This window comes from Pan troglodytes, chromosome 15 (genome assembly GCF_028858775.2).
Source record: "Pan troglodytes isolate AG18354 chromosome 15, NHGRI_mPanTro3-v2.0_pri, whole genome shotgun sequence".
Taxonomy (NCBI): domain Eukaryota; kingdom Metazoa; phylum Chordata; class Mammalia; order Primates; family Hominidae; genus Pan; species Pan troglodytes.
The window spans coordinates 97,255,845-97,275,611 of record NC_072413.2 but is presented as its reverse complement, the minus strand read 5'-3'; the positions used below and the strand labels follow the sequence as shown (position 1 = coordinate 97,275,611).

The window sequence follows — 19,767 nt, the reverse complement described above, 5'->3', positions numbered from 1 at the left end:
TCCTTTTCCAAGTGGGACTCAAACAAGGTCTCAAACACGTCTCACCCCCTCACGTGCTCTTGATTCTGTTGTCTTAGTGTCGTTTATTTTGTCATCCTCACCCTCCCAGAGTCTGTAATACCAGGATTTATATGGAGACACTTTTTGGAAGTTGAACTCCAACATCTACTCCCCTCCCCTCGCCTCCCGCGACCATAAAACAAAAGTAAAAACTACCAAGCGACTTTTCCAGGGAAACGAAGCGATTCCTACTGTCCCCCCAACTCCCATGTCGACCCCAACCCTTTTCCACAGTCCACGCCCCCACCCCCAAAGTCCAAGTCCGAAAGAGCTTTTGGGTGGGTGGAGACTTGCATTGATTCAATTTAGTTCACTCACACAGCACCCCGCCCCCCTTCTCAGGGGGTCCTGCTCCCAGGAGGGAGGAGATATAAGGACGATTTTTCTTTTATTTTAAAATAAGCTGCCCAGTGGCCCCCCCCAACCCCCTCCCGCTGTTGCGCAGCCGGGGCTCGAGGGAGATGAGCGCACAAAAACGCGGTTTGCACGTGTGTCCGGCTTGGGCTGCGGGTGTGCGCAACTGGCGACTGTGTGTGTGTGTGTGTGTGAGTGTGCGCGCGCGCGCGAGTGTGTCTCTGTGTGTGCTTTCTTGTTCTCTTACAGGGTACAATGTTAAAAAGCCACCGCTAGTCGCCCCCAGTGCTCCGACTCTCTGGGTCTTTTTGTCTCTAGTGCAGATTAAACGTCACGTCCGCACTTGAACTTGAATTTTATCCCATTGTACAGAGGCAGCCCCAGCCATAGAGAGACCGAGAGCTCCCAGAGAACCCGGACTCCGCCATCTTCACGTTGCAATCTATAGCTCCCAGTCTGCGCCCGCACCGACCCAGGCGCACTGGGCGAGCCGCCCCTCCGCCCCGCTCCCCCCGGGCCCGCGGCGCCAGGGGAGCGCTGGGGAGCGCTCGCGGGGACTCGGCAGCCCCTCCGGCCGGCGCCAGCCTGCCAGGTGAACTGGGAAGGAGCCTCTCCTGGTGTCCCCCCAGAGCCTCGGAAGGGTCAGTCTCCGAGAAAAAACAAAAACAAAAACAAAAACAGGCAGCCCGCAGAAAACCCAGAAACAACCGAACCGGGGCAGTTTTACATTGCTTTGGGTTTTTTGAGGGGGCGGGGTGAGGGGGTACGAGACAAGTCCCCAAGTTTTCTTTGCTTTTTTTTTTCCTTTGCTTTTTCTTCTTTTATTTTTTTATTTGTTTGCATTTTTTCCCCCTCCTGGTAGAAGTGCGCTTTCCACCTACCAGACCCTGGAAGAAAGTGTCAGGAGCCGGTGCAAAATCCAGTTTAAGTTCAAGAAGACATTTGCAAGTGCAAGAGGCCAAGCAGTTTGAAGAAGTGTAAGAGATTTTTTTTCCTTCGAAAGAATATATTTTTAAAGAAACCAGCCAGTCCGCGGAAAGCAACAGCAGTTTTTTTTTTTTTTGCCTCTTTTTCTTATTTTAGATCGAGAGGTTTTTCTTGCTTTTCTTCCTTTTTTTTTCTTTTTGCAAACAAAACAAAAAACAGCATAGAAGAAAGAGCAAAATAAAGAAGAAGAAGAGGAGGAAGAGAGGGCAAGAGAGGAAGGGGAAAAAAAGCACCAACCCGGGCAGAGGAGGAGGTGCGGCGGCGGCGGCGGCGGCGGCGGCGGCGGCAGCGGCGGCGGCTCGGACCCCCTCCCCCGGCTCCCCCCATCAGTGCAGCTCTCCGGGCGATGCCAGAATAGATGCCGGGGCAATGTCCCGCCGCAAACAGGGCAACCCGCAGCACTTGTCCCAGAGGGAGCTCATCACCCGTAAGTGTCTGCGGAGTGCGCGCGAGGGGCCGGAGATGGGGCTCCGGGCGTCTGGGGCCGGGGACACCGAGCCCGGAACAGCCGAGCCGGGCCAGGCGCCGGGGCCGCCCGCTGGCTGGCAGAGTCTACGGCGTCGGCCTGGAGCATGGCGGGGGGCGGGGGCCATAGGAAAGTTTCTTTGCAGCCCGGGGAGTTGGGGCGCCGAGCAGCCGGACGCGCCTCGGGCTCGGGGGCCTGCGGAGCCGGCTCCGGGCCGGGGAGGGGGCATGCAGGCTGGAGGAGTGTGTGTGAGTGCGCGCCGAGCCCGGCTGGACGCTCGCCCCTCCGAGCGGCGTGTGTGGCGGCGGCGGCGCTGGTGGCGGGGTTTGGAGAGGAGGGGGAGGGGGCTGGGGGAGCGGAGGGGGAGGGGGAGCCGGGAAGTGGGGAAAAGTTGGCGAGCGCGTGGGTCCGCGCTGACGGCGCGGGCGGAGGAGAGCGGGGTGCGTTCCGACTGGGGGAGCCGTAGGGCCAGGGGCGGCCGCCGGCTCCGGGTCCCCGGTCCCTGCGACCGGCCCAGCAGGGTGCCGGCCGCGCCAGTCCTAGGATTCCGCAGCCGCCTTTCTCTCCCCTCCTCCTGCTATTTGCAAAATAATCCAGCTGCGCGGCTGTTTGCCGGGCTCAAGCCCCCCTCCCCACCCCCCACTTCCCCACCTCCGTCTGTCTCCTGGGATGATCTTGTCTTCTTTCCCCCACTTCAAAAAAGGTGGGGGGATTGGGGTTGGTGAAAAATCCCCGCCACGAGGAAAAAAAAAAAGGTTGTCAGGAGTGGGAAGAGAGTGATGCGCTTGTAAAATAGTAAAAGAAAAAAAAAAAAGAAAAAAAGGAGACCCATCAATCTCGTATCCATCTTTCTATCTCAGTATCTTTCATCTTTCCTATCTAAATAAACAAGGCAGGTCGCAGTGGAAATCCACAGGCTGAAATCGTGTAGATTTCAAGCATGTGGCTGGGCGGGCAAAGTCAGGCAGCGGGGCAAGACAAGCAGCAGCTTCCACCGTCCCTGTTGGGTTTATTTAGCAGAGGGGAAAAGCGAGCGCGAGCGGGCCAGGTACGGTGTTTGCAAGGGAGCCCGCCCCGGGTCCCCGCACACTTGCACCGGGAAGGTGGCTTTGCGGCGCTCCCCGCCCGCCGCAGCCCGCGGGGCGGCTTCTTCGCTGCGCGCGAACATTTCCCCGCCGTTCTTTCTCTCGCGGTGCCTGGGTCGCCGTTCCTTTTTTTTTTTTTTTTTTTTTTTTACTGCAATAGAAATAAAACATCCTCTGGGTGCCATCGAGACCGCGGGCAGGTTATATGCTTGCAATCCGCCGCGCACCTCGCCGGGCTGGGGCCGGGCTGCCCGCGCGGAGCTAGAGAGGGCTGCGCGCCCAGCCACCGCAGAGGACTGGCTGCCGGGCGGCCGAGAGCCGAATATTTATGTTATATTTTAAAAAATTTAAATAAATAAATAAATATATAAAGGGGTTCTCCCCTCCCCTGAAAACCCAGCATAGGAGCCATCTGCTCGGAGCAATTGCTGTTGCCATCTCTCCTTTGTTACAGCAGATACATTAGTAAGAATTTGTGGATTTATTATGATTTTTTTTGGGGGGGGAATAGAAATTAAAGTGGGATTCGCCTTGGGAGAGGGATGCCTCTTTGGAGGAAGGGAAGAGGACTTCTCTTTTATTTTTCGCCATTGTAACACCAAAGAAGACTCGCCGGCTGCGTTTAAAACAAAATGTTTTGCAGCTAGATTTGAGCTTGGTTTGATCAAGGTCTTTTTTGCCAGTTGACATTTCGATCCTTTACCAAGCCACAGCAATCGCTTATTCTACACCCTTCCCCCTTTAGATGGGGTGGTTGTTAAAACGTCTATACTTGCAGAGGCTTAATTTCTCCAGGAGGCAATTTGCCCCACGTAGCCTCTGTATAATTGCAAGGGTTGTTTTTGAGGAGGGGGAATTGGGGGGGTCGGGGAAGGGGGAGTGGATGGGGGTGCACTGCCAAGCTGGCAGCAGCGGCGAGCCAGGAGTGGTTGCAGTTGTGTGTAAGGGGAAGAAGCAGGTAGGTTCGCTTTGCTTTGGCTCTCCTTCTCCTGGCATTCCTGGGACATCAGGCGAGAGCCCTGGCCAGAGGACTGGTGGCAGCTGGGCATGGGGGTGAGGGGTGCCTGGTGCAGCACTTTCCCATCCTTCATTTGTTCCCTGTCTCGCTCAGCCCTGCTCAGAGCCGCGCTGGGGAAAGCCAGCTGACACTGGAGCAGTGGCAGGGAGGGAAAAAGAGAGAGGCAAAGGAGAAGAGAGGTGGAGAGAAAAAGGGGAAGGAGACCAGAGGGCAAAGGAAAGCCGGCCTGCCTTTGAGGGGCACACGGAGCCCAGGCTATGTGTACAGGTTTAAGCTAGGAGAGTGGTCCAACCAGTTTTCAGACAAGGCTATTTATTATCCAAAAGCAGCTGGCTTTTCGTCTGTCCTGTGTCACCCGGGAGGGAGGTGGGAGAGCAAGCAGGGGAAAGGCAGGAATGGGGTGCACTTTAGCCTCTCTGGCCTCTGGAAGTGCCTCTCCACAAATGATGCAGGAGCCGTGGACTCAGGGTGCTTTGGAGCCCTGGCTGGCAAAGCGGGTGCTGTCGCATCCTCTACTTGGGATTCACATTTTAGATTTTAAATGCAAAAGATATCCCTTAAAACATGGTACATCTTTATCAGTTGGGTGGCAGCTCCTGGGCCTGTGGGGCAGCAACCTCAGGTCCTTCAGGGATGATGCAACTGCAAATAACTGATGGCCTGGGAAACAAGAGGGCACACAAATAGCACGCATGGTCTTTGTGGGTGGGTGGCGGGGGGGAGGGGAGAGGGGGGAGGGAGCGTCTGAGAAGGGCTCCATAATGAGCTAGTTAAATTTACAGACAGGGCCAGGGACAAGAGGAGTGAGGTAAAAAAGAGTGAGAGACAGCTGGTGATGGAAACCTGGGCTTCTGGTTTGCTTCAAAATGTTTGACCCAGATGGATATGGCTTTTAAAAGCAGAGGACAGACACAGCTATTAATAAAAAAACAAACACAAAACAACACAGTGGCAATCGTGCCGAGGGGAGGTTAAGGGGGATCGGCTGACCACGCAGAGGAAAGGGCCAGAGCCCGCTGTGCCAGACAGGGCCAGGGTGAAGGGAAGAGTACTTAAATCCAAGAAGGAGCTTGATGCTTTCTGAAGAGACCAAGGAAAATAAGATGTCCACGGTAAACTGCGTAACCCCAGTCAAGGTGATTTTCTCAACAACCCACCAACAGGTGTCCTAGGAAGATTAGTAATTTTCCGTATGAATTCACGATTTTGTAAAACAACTAGAGACCCAAGCAAGATTCAATGCAAAAGTTAGGCTAACTGTGTTAATTCCATGGTTACCTTTTAAATTAGGTTTTGCTGTAGCTGTGTGTTGTGAAGGCAGCGGTGCTCACAATTATCTTAACTCCCCAGGGTAGAGTATATCTCCAGTGGTCCACATGTCTTTCAAAATTGGGCCTCCGATAAATTTCATAAGACATAGCCCTCTTTTTTTTTTTTTTTTGGTTAGTTGGTGGGGGGGGGGGTGAAGTTCCTCTCCCTTCTGCACAGAAGGGAACCCCATATCATTAGAAGTGTGATATAAGTCAGCTGCTCTGATTCAATGGGAGAATAAAAAAACGTGTTCACCAAAGGTGTTATGCCAGGCTGATTTTATTCATTTGTAATTCACACCTGAGAGAAAACAGCCGTGAGCATATTTTAACAACCCCTAATATTTTTAAAGGGTCTTTTTTCCCTACCTGAATGATATGATGTACATATGCATATTTCTTTTCTTTTCTTTTCTTTTTTTTGATGGGGAGGTTGCTATCTGCCTGTGCTTGGCCTTGGCGATTTTTTGTCTGGCCTTTGAAATATTTCATAACAGAAAACTAGTCATTTCTGAAGTGCTGGGGTGAATGCAGTTGCTTTTGTGAAGCCGGCCTTAGAGACATCGAGGCTGGGTTAGCTGGTTGGGTGTGTTGTGTCAGTGACCAGTGTGGAGGGCTAAATGGGTCCTACTCAACCCAAGGGAAGGCCAACTTTGGGTGCATTTGAGAATAATTAGAATTATGTCTCAGGTGAGACGGAAGCACAGAAAACAGTCGTTTACAGATACCAGTTTCTAGCGCCTTCTCAGAATGGAGTTCTTGGCACTGTCTTATAGCTTAGAACACGGCTTGCACCAGCCTTCACTTATCCCCTTTTCATCTCCTATCTCGATTGCTTTGCATTCTCTGTTGCTTGTTGTGATAAAATACTTTCCAAAATAAACTTTCAGTTGAATTGGCTTTTGGTTGATGGCAAGCTGAAACGCCGAGCCGCGCCTAGCGCCACTTGGCAGCTAGGGGGAGCTCGGTGCCCGTGTCATGGCTTGGCGCCTCCGCTACAATGGGCTAGGAACGGGCTTCCATCAGCAGCGGCGGCAGTTTACGTTGCTGCAAAATATCTTAAGTGTGAAGTTGTAATATTGATTTTCCAGCAGAGATTCGTGCAGGACAAAATGAGAATATAAGTTTGAGAAATCTATTTTCAAGCTATCGCCATTGATTTACAAGCCCTCACTTGGCAGATGGGGGCATTTTCTTTTTCTTTGATTTTCTTTCTTTCTTTTTTAACAATTAAAATTGTGAGTTTTGAATGGGTGTGTTTTCTCTGATTCGTCCGTGGTCTTGACGTTCTGAAAATTCTGCTGCGTTATTAAGGCGCTGGTGATCGGGCTGGGGAGGTCTGGGGAAGGCGTACTGTTCATTTCTGTCTTGCATGTCACAGACCCAGGGAACAGTCGAGAGTTGCTGCTTTTGGGAGTCGTGTACCTAAAACAGCTTGATGAATGGAAATCCTTTTAGCTCAAATTTTATGACACTTGGATTCTCAATTCCATTTATTAGGTAATGTTCCCACTGAACTAAGGGAAATAGCACCGTTCCCCAAAGATTTAAAATGCCGACTCAAATAACATGTAAAACTTTGTTTGGAAAGAGTATGTGATTGCTAGAGCCAGTGTTGATCACATCTTTCACCCCAAACAGTTGTCCTTTATGGATGGCTTTTAATGAGAGGATTTCTCCCCTAAACATGTAATCTAGTGATGGGGAATATATGTGCTTTTGATCATAGGATTTCTAGATTTATAATGTCTTCTTTCCCAAGTTGAAGAAATCTGCAGACTGCACCCTGAGTCTTATGCTAGAGTTCAATATATGAGCAGAAGAGGTTACCCTGCGACAGGAAAGAGTGCTTTATTCTAACCTGAAAGAGAAATAAATTAGGTCAGACAAAAGCCTAGCGCTGTCGTCAGCTGGAGAAAGAGCCTTCACTCTCTAGTACAGAGGGCCAGCAATTTATCTGATGATTTCTCTGCTTCATTTAATGTTTGAATCGAGCCAGTTGTAAGCATGTAGTGGCAGCGAGCTCACTGGACCATTCAGAGATGAAGAGGCACGGTGACCTCGAAGTCTTGGGCCGGACGGTGGTCTCTGAGCTGCAGAAAACCGTTAAAAATCAGTTTAGCAATCTCCAATCCTTTGCCTTAGAACTGAGGGGAGTTTCACAAGCTGTAACTAAACACAGATCATAGATAAGACAATGCAGGAAAAAATATATGCGGGAGGGAATGGGAGGGGGTCAGGTTCTTGTCCGTTGGAGACTCTCCTTCATCTCCCATGGCTTAAGGATGGACCTTCTGGCTGCCTGGTTAGGCCTCACCTTTAGCTGAAACTCTCCAAAGACTTTGGCCTCTAGGTTAATGTTGGCTTCACATCTGGGGAGGACAAGGAGAAAGTAAATGGTCTTTGGGGACTGTACCCTGCACCACATGGTTGAGTTATTGATACCGGCTGAGCATCTTTCTCTGAAGACGGTGTTAGCTGTAGATACACTTTTGTATTTATTAATGGGGAAGGGTACAGAAGACACTAGGAATGAATGTCTGTGTCATCCAGCTGCCGTGAGTATGCTTTGTCACTTTGCGGCACTCTTTTGACTCAGGCCATTTGGCCTGAGGTCCTGTGTGCTCTGTCCTGTCCCTACTCCCTGATCCCACTCAGCTTCCTTCCGGTCCCAGGGAGCCAAATGTCAGGGAGATGTGCTCAGGCTCGGTCCCCCTGTTTCTCCATCCCTCCCCAAGAAACGCCGTGTGCTGACTGCCTCCCATGAGCAAGTATGTTTCCCAGGGCGTGGGTAAAAAGTGCCGAGAGCAGGCTATTTGGAGACGCGTGGAAAGAGAAGGACACATTTCTTGCGTCTTCTGCACAAGCCAGTGAGGAGGGTGAGCAGAGCAGCCTCGTTTTTTACTGGCAAAAGTGACACTAGATGGAGGCTTGATGAATGGTGCCACATTCACGGGATGTTGGTCCAGCATTTTGACATATGCTAGTCTTTTGTGCAGTTGATGAAAATCAAGAAATTCATTCTTTTTTCTTTTTCTTATGGCAGCTGATACTTTGCTTGGGTGTTGAATAGCCAGCCTGAGCTATTTTACTGTAATGAAATCCCAGACCACACAAAATTAAGTCACTTCAAAGTAAAAAAAGAAAAAAAAATCCTCTCTTTTACATAACTTCTTTTTTATGGCCCCCTTCCACTTATTTTATTGAAATACAAATAAATACATTTGTGAAATGTTCTAATGAGTTTTCTACTAAAACAACACGCAGAAATGACTCAAGAAAAGTTGAGTGCCAATATTATTGTGATTAACATGTGCCTCAGAAATGGATGCACTGCTAAGAATTAAAAAAAAGGGGGGGGGAGGCGGTGTCATGTTTAAATTCCTACCTTGGAAAAGAGATGTCGAAAGCACTCCTGCCCTTGCTATTTGCTGTTGGCCTCAGATAATCCAAACTCCTCCAGCTAAAGCCTTGAGGTCCAGTGTCCTGTGTGGAAGCCCTTCTTTTCTTCCGCACCTTTGAAAAAAGCATAATGTTAAATAAAAACAAATCTCTTCATTTGCCCACAAAGAGTGCTTTTTTATCACATCGTTAGGAGCCCGATGTGGCTCTGAAGATTGAAGGCATTTGCAGTTTTATAGAACCTGCTAAATGTGTTGAGAAGGATTGCTATTGTGGTAAATCTTTTCCTTTTCTTTTTCTTTAAAGCGCCTATTTTATTTGTCAAGACTTTTATTTGTAACCTTTTAGTAATGGCTGAGACCTGTGAATATACCTGAGTATGTTTTCCTTATTCACTTGTTCTTTTTTCTGCTCTTGTGCTGGGGAGACCCAGACTCCTGGGCTCAGTTTTTGGGGTTCTGGAGAGGTGTGTGCATTGTTCTTTTTTCTGTTCTTGTGCTGGGGAGACCTAGACTCCTGGGCTCAGTTTTTGGGGTTCTGGAGAGGTGTGTGCAGTGGGGGAGAGAAGGCGGTTGGACTCCATAGAGCAACTGAGGATATTTTTCAGGGAGCTGCTTAAGCATCCTAAAATTAGGCTGGAGTCCTGCAAACAATCTGTACACAGGGAGGCCCTCCCCAAACATTCGACTTTCCCGCCTGGAGTCTGTAGACCAGAAGGTATGGGAGTGAGCCTCTTCCTGTATCTAAAACCTCTTCACGGATCTGGAGTTTCCACCTCCTGGCCTGCAGGCCAGGCCCAAAGTTTCCGCTGCTGGCGGAGTCAGCGGGACCCTGGTCATTTTCCTGGGAAGCCCACACTGGGAAGCATGTTTTGCACCAGCCGCCTTCCCTTGCTCTCCCTCTCACATGTCAGAAACGGCGATCGAGGTGTGTGCCTCAGCTGAGGAGGGGCAGACAGGACCTCATGGGGTAGTGGCTGTGGTATGCATCTGTCCCTCCAGGGAGGCAGCCTTTGGAGGGTGTCAGGAGGGTGCAGAGCTGACCTGGAGCAGGCTGGACTCCTCTGACCGTCTGCTGAGAGGGTCGAGGGTCAGGACAGAGAGGTGTGATCTGGGTCTTGCTTCCTGCTTCAGACTCCGCCTGGCTGTGCCTTCCCAGGGTCCCCACCCCCAACTTGTGTCCTAATAACCCTTCGAGACCCCCTGTGGACATCCTCCTGACACCCGCCTCCCTCTTATCTCCATTTCCTTCTCTGCCAGGCACTTCATTATTCCCTCCGTTAGGGAACTTCATAAAATCTCTTGTCGTGCCTTTAAGCGTCATCTAGTCATAGATTATTTTCTCCACCAAGAATTGATTCCTGCTCTCTCCCCCTCCACCCTTCTCCTCCCCCCTCCCTACGGTTGTTATTTTCTCTTGGATCCAATAAATTAAAAATGGATGGCAGCTCAGAAAGTGTTGTGCTCCGTCGAGTGTGCGTGTGGTGGCGTTTCTGTGTCGCCTGGAGTCCCAGCCCCTCCCCAAGTGTTCACAGAGAGGAGATGAAAAGATCTCTTCGTAGATTATGGGTAAGCATGGGCTTGCTGGCAAGAGCTCCCTCTTCGTAGGAAGCAGGTGTAAAGTCTCCAGTCGGATGCAGAGCTCGGGCGGATGGATGCTGAACATTTCTTGTAAACATGCGTACACATCATGATGGCGGTTGTGACGTTGGTGGCACACGATTTTAAGAGCCTGGGACCCATCCCCCCACATCCTTCCCTTTCCCACCCCCGTCATCACTGAAACAATAATTCTGTGTATGTTTCTCCTGGACTGTAGCTTAGCCATTAAAGATAAGAGAGTTGGATTTGAATTAATGCAGGGTAAGGAGGAGCAGCAGCCCATGTACTGTGTATGTAGCAATGCACATGTGTGTGTGCAGGCAGCCACGCACATGCCTGTGCTCTGGGGACAGCAGGCAGCAGACCTCTCGGCTGGAGTTCCCCTAAGGGCAGGTGCATGGGCAGTTGTTAGAGATGGGCCAGGGAGGGCGGGGTCCTTGGCACCCTGTGTGTGGGGGAGTCACTGGCCAGGTAAGGCCCTGCTGAAAGCTTGCAGCTGCTGGGGGCTTGTTGGCTGCTTGGCTGGGCCTGTGTTAACGATGTCTTTCCATTTCTTTCTTCTGACTCAAATTCCTTCCCAGCAAAGCCGAGGCATGGGGAAGTTTGTCTTGGGATCAAGTGCTTCCCCTTTCACTTAACAACGATGTCCATTATTATTTGTGATTGCTTCTAAATGCATTTACCAGCTGGGAGGAGGCCTGGCCTTGTAAATAAAATGTGGTTTTGTTGTAAAAGAAAATCTAACTCGTGTGTTTGTGTGTGTGTGTGTGTAAATACAGATTTGTCCCTGCACTTTAGGATTTAGCATTTCAGAATCCGCCTCAGCCCTCTGATATCTGCCTTTCGAACAAGTTGTCTGCTGCATCCATTCATTTTTCCTCTTAATGAGTCAAACATTTCAGCAATTGCTCTACTTTATTCGGCTCATAATATATTGAGAGCAGCAATATTCTGCAGGGCTGCCCGACACTTGGGGAGCTTTTCATGAAAGCAGAGATCATCTCAGAGGAAAACCTCATCTTGGCTTTATTTTTTTAAGGCCCGAGTTTGCTGGACGAGGCTGCATGAGGGGCTGGTCTGTAGGGTCTGGGAATTTGAAAGACTGTTTTCATTGGTCTTTTTCCTGGTGCTTTTTCGTCTCTGGGTGGCAGGTTGGACCACTCTGCCTGTTAGAACAGAGGCCTGGCTCTCTGAGGCTGTGCAGAGCCGGGAGACTCAGGTGTCCATAGGGCAGAGAAAGAGGGGTGTCACTTTGCCCTTCCCAGGGCTTGGCTTTCTCCTTTTATTTCTTCCATTATCGATACAGTTCTAAGGAGGGACACATGCACACATATGCAGGCACCCTACACGCCTAGCTTGGTATCTGCCTGCCAGCGGAAGTGAAACCACAGTCTTTAGGGGTGTCTACAAAGGCCTTGAACGTGAGCTTTCAGGCCCACTTGGTCCACTTACTCTGACCCAGAAATTTGGGGCTGGGGGTGACTCTGCTGCCTGATGTTGAGGGTGACCTTGCTACCTTCCTGGGAAGTGCCGCACACAGCAGGCCAAGGCGCAGCGCCACAGCCTGGGTGGTAGGGAGAGGAAACCCGGTTCTTTGGAATCGGGTGAACACCCTGTCATCTCAGGGGTTTGACTTTCAGCGCTGAAAGTGGGAGGGGAAGGAGATATTTTTTGTTTGTTTCTTTTCCTCCCAGACTCCCTTAGAGGCAGTGAGTTGGATCTCTGGTCTGCGACGTGGAGATCCCAGCTCAGAACTGAGCCCTGGAGGCCTGGATAATCCCGGGGCTGTCTCGGGGACGCCAACAGGGCCTGGCTCCCAGGTTGGTTGGCTGTTAGGACTTGACGCAGAAATCAGAGCTGCAGCACAGCAAACGGCTTTGGACACCTTCAAACTCAATTACGGGGGCTCGCAGGGCTGCTGCATGAGGAAAGTGAAAAGGCAGAGACTGCCAAAAAAAGGAAAGAATACCAGATGTTACCAAAAATAAAAAAATAAAAAAAAAAAAAAGGAGAGAAAGGAAAAAGTGCTGGTACATAGTCTTGGCAAAAGACGAAGCTGAGGAGGAGGGGTGCTTGCGAACAGGCACGTGTGACCTCTGCTAATTTTTAAATTCATCTGTGTTTCTTTTGAATTAGAAAATGAGTTTGAAATTATGTAGTTGAAAACCTCCTAGCAGAGAGGAGATATTTAGGCTTGCTAGAACTCCTACTCAGGAGGGCGGACGAGGCTGAAAAAGTTAATAAAAAAGCAAACAAAAAAGTAAACCGAAGATTAAATTAAAAAAACCAAGAAAACCTCTTTGCCCTCAGAAAGGACGGTCCAGCTGGCCATGTGGATGTGTCGTCGTTCGTTTTTATCAAATCTTCCACTGATGCAGGAGTTTGCCAGGCCTGGACAGGGTGGTATTTAAAATGGTACCAGGTACCGCACCTCGCCCCTGTTTCCTTTGAATTCTCAATTTCATTATGTCCTTTTTTGCCTTTCAGCTCATTTCTTTTGTGCCTCTCTCTCTATTTTTTAACAAAACAATATTTTGACATCCTCTTCCCATTTATTAGAGCACCTTCTGTAAAAATGGCGCACAATACATCCTTATATTTCTAAAGAACTGTTTTTACAGCGCTCTCCTTTGGCTCTGAAATTATGTATATGTAATTGGTAATTAAAGGTGCGAGCTTTTCAATATAAACAGTATTGCTCAATGTTAGATCATTAAAGGGAAAAAGAGGCACCAAATAATTACCTTTTACATTCTGACAAACCGTTCACAGGAATCCAGTCTTCCCTAGAACCTCTGTTCGGTGGGAAGGTTGTGATTACATTTTAACCATAGCAAAGCATCTTTTCATAAAATAAATTGGTAAATTAATTACGTGGCATTGTCTTCAAACCCCTTTTTAAGTAAACTCCTATTTCTTTTTAAAGTGTAATTAATGGTTTCTGGGACCGGCTTTGTGAGGACTGTTTCTTTACCTTGTAGGTTCTTTTTGTTAGAGAGATGCAGACAACAGATTTAGGATTTCCTCGTCTGCGGGGCGTTTTTGTACTGCCACATTTCTGATGCATTCTGCATTTAATTCATCGAGGGCTCTGTCTGCTTTTCTGTAACCACAGGTGGGATCTCAAATTGTAGTTTCTCTTCTCAGCGATACCTACGTCGCTACCTATCCACACATAGTTCACACGTGCGCGCTGTACGTCACGCTTCGTCGTATATTCCGTATTCAGTTTCACACATGGACTCTCCTAGGCCCTGCATAGGCTCGTGTTCAGAAAATAGAGAACAGTGATTTATGTGTAGGATGGGAGATGCCACAGAATTTTTTCCTTAAATTATCTGTTCTTTGGCTCTGGCACTTCAATAACTTCACTGCCACGGAATGTATTTTCCTCCCTCCCATTCCTTCTCGCCGTTCCTCTGTGGTTTTCATTATCCTTTCCTAAATACCATACAACTTAAAATTTACCTGCCTCCTCGGGTTTCAGACCTTTGGCTGCCCTCTGGCTTCCCTGAAGACCCCGCCACTCATGTCTTCTCTACGACTACTGACATTTGCTCTCGAAAAATTCCAGCCCGAATTTGCTCAGACCCCGAGGGGAATATGAAACCTCCACACTGTCCACTTCTCTTTATTTATGACACTTTCGGCTGCCGAGTCTTCCAATTTTCCCTTGAGGAGGTTGCTGCTTTTTGAGGCATTTATTAGCTTCCAAATATTTGGGTCCTAGGCTCCCTACTCCCTCCCCCCCCCCAAAAAAAACCCAAGATAAATCTATCGGCTGCTAAAGAAATATAAAAACATACAGTCCATTGAAAGTGTGGTTTGATATCTTCCAAGAAATGCTTTTGGAGTCTGGAGAATTTTCTTTCTTTCATTTTTCTGGGAGTGAAAATAAAATCAACAAACAGAAAAGGACAGTGGGGAGTTGATGAGTGTGGGGGAAATCTACAGAGAAATGGAAGTCTGACCGGGCCTCGGGTGCTTGGCAGGAGAGCCTGCTTCCCGACTCTGCAAGCCGGTTCCAGCCTCCCTTCTGCTGCAGTGCTTTCTCCTAAGATATTTTTTTGGAACCTGACACTCACTTGTTGCTTTCTGAGCATGTGGGCTTCCTTCTCTCCTAAGGACGGGCCCTTAGACGCCCATCTGGGTTTCTGTTTTCTAGTTTGGTGTGTGGCCAGGTCCCAGGTAGAGGAATGTGAGTGGGATTCGCATGAATGGGGAGGGCATGAATGAAGGTGTAAGGGATGGGAGGGGTGGGGCTCCAGCCCAGCAGGGGGAAAGGGCTCCAGCTCACTGGTTCTCAGCCCTGGCTGCCCATTGGAATCACCTGGGGAGTCTGAAAGACTATTCCGGTGTTTGTTCCCAGTGTAACTGGTCAGGGGTGCTGCCTGCGCCTTGGGATTTTTCAAACCCTCCAGGTGATTCTCAGATACTGGAAACTTTGAGAGACACATCACGACCTCATGCTGTCAGCAGCCAGGGTGTGTGTGTATGCGCGTGTGTCTGTGTGTGTTCTTATACTACGTTAGGGAGAAACTGGCAGAAAATAAACTAGAATGCAGTAAGATCGGCACTACTTACGTGGCAATGCCCAGGGGGCACGACGTTGCTCCTAGAGCCTCAGTGTGCCCATCTGTCCTGTGGGGGATGCTCACCAGCCCCCAACCCCGGGGAGGACCTGGTGAGCTCTGGCAGCCAGCAGCAGAGGGGGCTGCTTCTTGGCGGGGAAGGGGTGGACCGGAAGTTGGGTGCTGTGACCACCTAAGCCCATCTCTATCTTCTCTGCCCCTTCCCTTTCTTCTTTCTGTCTCCAGCAGAGGCTGACCATGTGGAGGCTGCCATCCTTGAAGAAGACGAGGGTCTGGAGATAGAGGAGCCAAGTGGCCTGGGGCTGATGGTGGGTGGCCCCGACCCTGACCTGCTCACCTGTGGCCAGTGTCAAATGAACTTCCCCTTGGGGGACATCCTGGTTTTTATAGAGCACAAAAGGAAGCAGTGTGGCGGCAGCTTGGGTGCCTGCTATGACAAGGCCCTGGACAAGGACAGCCCACCACCCTCCTCACGCTCCGAGCTCAGGAAAGTGTCCGAGCCGGTGGAGATCGGGATCCAAGTCACCCCCGACGAAGATGACCACCTGCTCTCACCCACGAAAGGCATCTGTCCCAAGCAGGAGAACATTGCAGGTATGGGATGCTGCGCTTGCCTGGTTGCTGTGGAAGCCACCTCCTGGGTCCCATGCCCTCTGCCTGAGTGTGCTGGTGCAGGGGAAGGCCCAGGGGCTTCCAGGATGGCCTCTGGGCCACCAGCCAGGGCTCCCCCTTTCTGAGGGTCCACCATCCAGGTGACCTTCAGGAGGAGACAGGCCTGGGGCTCGGGGAGGCCCAAATGGCTGATGGCTGCTTGCTTTTGGTGAGGGGACTCTGTCTCGGGGGCTAATCCAGAGGTGGTCAGAAGCACAGAATGAAAATTTGGAAGTCTGGTTGGCCCTCTCTTTGCTACTGATCTTGGCTTAGTCCCTGATTTTGAAGCTAGACAGTCTTGGGTTAGAGTTTGTCTTCACGACTTGGACATGTCAGTTTGCCCATCTGTGAAATGCAGCTAAGGAAACCTACCTCGTTAGGGTTGCTGTGAGGACGAATGAGCTGTTGCATGCGGCATGACCTGGTAGGCACTTAGGAATGGGAGTGCTCATTCTCTCCCCTCTTCTTTCTCTCTGGACTCAGTTTCCCATGTGTGAAATGAGGAGTTAGGCCCCCTGATCTCAGAGGTTGCTTCTGACATTGCCCGACCCCAGGGGCCGGTCCCAGGCAGGGGTGTGGGAACTTGTTGGAGCACTGTGCCCGTTGGGGGAGGTTGGATATGCCCTTTGACATGCTCACTCATTCGACCACTGGGACAGCTGGTTTTACCACCTTGAGAACAGGTCTAGGGCCCCTCTGTCCCCAGGCGTGGGTCTGCTCACTGCAGTGAGTTAGCATGAAGTCCCTCCCTCTTGGCCAGCACCATGACATGCTGGAGCCTCTTCCACGGAGCCACTGCTCTCTGTGCAAACCAGAGTGTTTGTTTCTGGTTTATACTTCTGAGCCCAGGAGGCCTGGGGGAGAAAGGAGGGCCTGGCCAGCCTGGGTTCCCTAAAAAGGAGCAGCCTGTGCTGGAGCAAGATGGGCATCAGAGTTTATGCAGACGAGTCTTCAAATCCTGATGGTTGACTTTGGATTAGCCACTTCATGGGTCCGAGCCTCAGTTTCCCCATCTGTCAACAGAAAGTGATAATAGCAGCAGGCCTGGTGTGAGGATTAGATGAGCAGGGGCTCTTAATCAGTCTTTTGCCCGTGGCACTTCTCTCTCAGAGGTCTCCTCTGGCTCTGCGGCGTGCAAGTAGGTGGCTGGCTGGGGAAACGAGTGCATTGATCGTTACCATGCTTCCATCATGGAAGGTAGCATGGGCTCTGGAGGGACTCAGGCTTTGGATGCTTCTAGGAGGGTGAGATGGATGGGCATGGGCACTGATCAAGACCCATCACCCAGGACGCAGTCAGGGTAATGCTGCAAGCCTGTCTCCCCCACGTCTCCAAAGCTTTGTGACGCTGAGCCTCACTTTGCTCACCTGCACAAGGGGCTTAGTGAGCCCTCTCTTTTGTGGGGAGACTGTGGTGATATGCAGAGTCCTGCAGCCTCATGCCAGGCACTGGGGAGACATCAGTGAACCAGATTGGCCTCTGGGCCTTGCCTTCTGATGGGTGCCCTAGCATGAAGTGTCTCATACACTTTCCAAGATGCAAGGGGCTTTGAGACATGTCCAGGCCACCGGCATGTAAACACTGGCTTCTCAGAGTCCTGTGCACACCTGAGCAGCGTCTCTTCACCCGGCTGAGCCATCAGGCGAGAGAGGTGCTGGGTCCCTTTTGTCTTTGTTGGTCCACATTCCAGGGACAGTTTTACCTGTAGTATCAACGCCTGGCCTCAGTGCACATCGATCTTTCGGGGGTGGCCTTGCTAGGGAGACTCGGGCCGCCTATTTATGTTTCCATGGAAAGATTTTCTGCTTTTGCCAAAAACATCCAAATCCTCATTTCACATTGAAGGCATTTCCCAATGAGAGGCTGCAGATCACTGTGGCAGGTTTGTTTAAGAAAGTGACTAAATGTGATTTCATAAAAGGCAAAGCTAATCTCCAAGGCAGCTTTGTCCTCATCCTTCCACTCCCTGGCCCCCCTGTTTTTTTTTTTTCCAGGTTGTGATACTGCAGCAGCCTATAGTATCTTTATTTTATGTGTGACGAAAGATATTCTTGGCCTTTCTGTTCAGCAACAGGACGAATGGATTTCTTCATTCTAGAAGAAATATGTAAAATAATCCCTTAGAAGTCTAAAGAGATATGTTTGTTCAAAGCATTTAAAATGTTATTTTAATCAAAGGCACAAAACAGTCTACATGCTGTGTCAGCTGAAGACGACCATCCCATTTTAACAGCACACATGCGCCTGCCTTTCTAGTTCCCATTCCTCCTATTTCCCTGCCTACTTGGGCACCAACTTTTCTTTTTTTATTTAATAAAAAGGAAAGATTAAAGAATAAAACTTCAGTGGCTCAAATGTATAAAGTAATTTAATATGGTGGGAGCATTAATTATTTTAGCTTAATTGAATTCCGAGGACTGCAGTAGTTGCATTTTTGTAGACAAGCCCTGTTTATTATTTCTCTGTATAGATTAACAGTAAAGGAAACACAGATAACTTTCAGTTATTTATTGTAAAATAAATGTGTCAATTCATGTGTAAAGCAAGCTGCTCAGAGATAATTGAGTCTTTATATTTTAAGAGGGGGACTAGGAATCACGGGCACTTCTCCGCCCAGGCTTCCGGAAACCCGTCCAGCTGCTGCCCACGCTCCTGGCCCCCGGGCCGGCTGTCCCTCCAGGCTTCTGCCTCCTGGCCGGGGCTCCAAGGAGTCCTCCAATCCCTCCATGACCTGCTATTGTCCCCAGGGCCTCGCTGGCCCCGGCCAGTAGCTGGTGAGTGGGTGGCTGTTAATTCTTGGACTCTGCCTCTGGCTTTGGCTGTCCAGGCTCAGAGGAGTCCAGGGTGAGGTGACCTCGAGGGTCCTGGTGGCTGTGAGGGTCCTGCCTTTTCCAGGGCCAGCAACCTTTCTGATACCCAGGCAGGTCCCCGCTCTTCCTTGCTACCAGGTGCTTCTAGAAGTGGGGACTCCAGAGGCAGACCCAAAGGGGGTTCCTCCCACCCTTAAGGGAGATCCCAGGGTGAGAACTGCGGGGGGATTCTGTCAGTCATCACACTAGGTCGGGGACCCCATATCAGCTGTTTCCTCGGGATAGTCATTCTGGAGAGTAATTACTGTTATTTTTTATTTTTGGTAAATGATAGAGAAGTAGGAAGGTAGAGGGAGGAAGTTTCTGAAGCTTTGTTTTCTGGAGGGCATTCATTCATTCATTCAGCAACTGAGCACCTGGGGCCCTTCCTCCGCCCTGGGTGTCCCCACCTGGATCCCCAGGTAAACAGCCCCCAGAGGAGGGAGCGGGCGTCCAACATGGGGATAATGGGCAGAGTGTGAGCTGGCAGCAGCTCTGCTCTTGACGTGTGCATTCTGGATCCAGGGCTCCACTCCCTGCTGAGCATTCGCTGTGGACAGAGGAGGTTCTTGGAAATTTGTTTCAGGCCTCTCTGGGGATGGGGCGAAGCTGGTCAGAGGCAGGGTCTTTAGCTGGTGGTCTGACTCAGGGCAGCTATGGTGCCTCTGATACATCGCTGCCTATAGGTTTACATTCTTTATGTTTCTTAAGGTTCCTGCCTGTGGCATTCTCCCTGCCTCTGTGGGAGTTCAGGGGAGCACAGGACCCATCCTTTGGGGATGCTGAGAGGTGTTCCAGGGTTTGCAAAGAGCACGTGGCGCTGCCAAGCCGTTATCTGGGAGGGGTGTTTTGAGGAGGGGTGAGGAGAAAGGGGCTTTCAGGGTGTTTGGGGTTTGAAGGCTGTCTGTTGCTGTGTGGGAAAGAACACAGCCCGAGTCAGAGCCCCACCCTGCTCCCTGCCAGCCTCTGGCAGCCACTTGACCTTCTGAGCCGCGGTTTCCTCATCTGTCATTGTGACATTTATGATGAGTGCCTGGCACACGGTGGGGGTAGGTGTGCTGCAAATAGGAGCTTTTCCTGGCGCTCGGCTTTCCCTCCTCCGCCGCATTTTCAGGCGTTAGAGCAGCTTGCACCGGTCCTCTTGGCAATGGGCTCCTGTCAGGGTTGGGACAAACCGCCACTGGGTTGTGGGACTAAATCCACCATCACAGGCAGTGTCAGCATGGGGTGGACTCTCTCCCGCCCATTCTGCCTTTTGTTAGGTGACTGTCCCTTGAGGATCTCTTTGCTGGCGGTGCACTCTGAGGAGCCGGCGGGGGGTTTCAGGTGAGGGAGCACAGGCTTTGGCATCTCCCGGGTGGAATCCCAGCCCCATCACTCACTGCTGGCCAC

The 19,767-nt window shown here is 50.4% G+C and overlaps 1 protein-coding gene across 4 annotated transcripts in view; it reads left to right on the top strand.

Annotated features, from left to right (window-relative positions):
* Window positions 1-670: 670 nt before the first annotated feature.
* Window positions 671-19,767, top strand: part of BCL11B (BCL11 transcription factor B) — a 103,017-nt gene continuing 83,920 nt past the window's right edge. For 2 of the 4 annotated variants that reach the window (XM_009428436.5, XM_009428435.5), the window contains exons 1-2: window positions 671-1,828; window positions 15,104-15,469. In XM_009428436.5, the coding sequence (XP_009426711.1) occupies window positions 1,771-1,828; window positions 15,104-15,469 (424 nt within the window). In that variant the 5' untranslated portion in view covers window positions 671-1,770. Of the gene's footprint in view, window positions 1,829-15,100; window positions 15,470-19,767 lie in introns of all 4 variants that reach the window. The other 2 variants (XM_003314517.6, XM_001151763.7) reach the window with 1 other exon arrangement.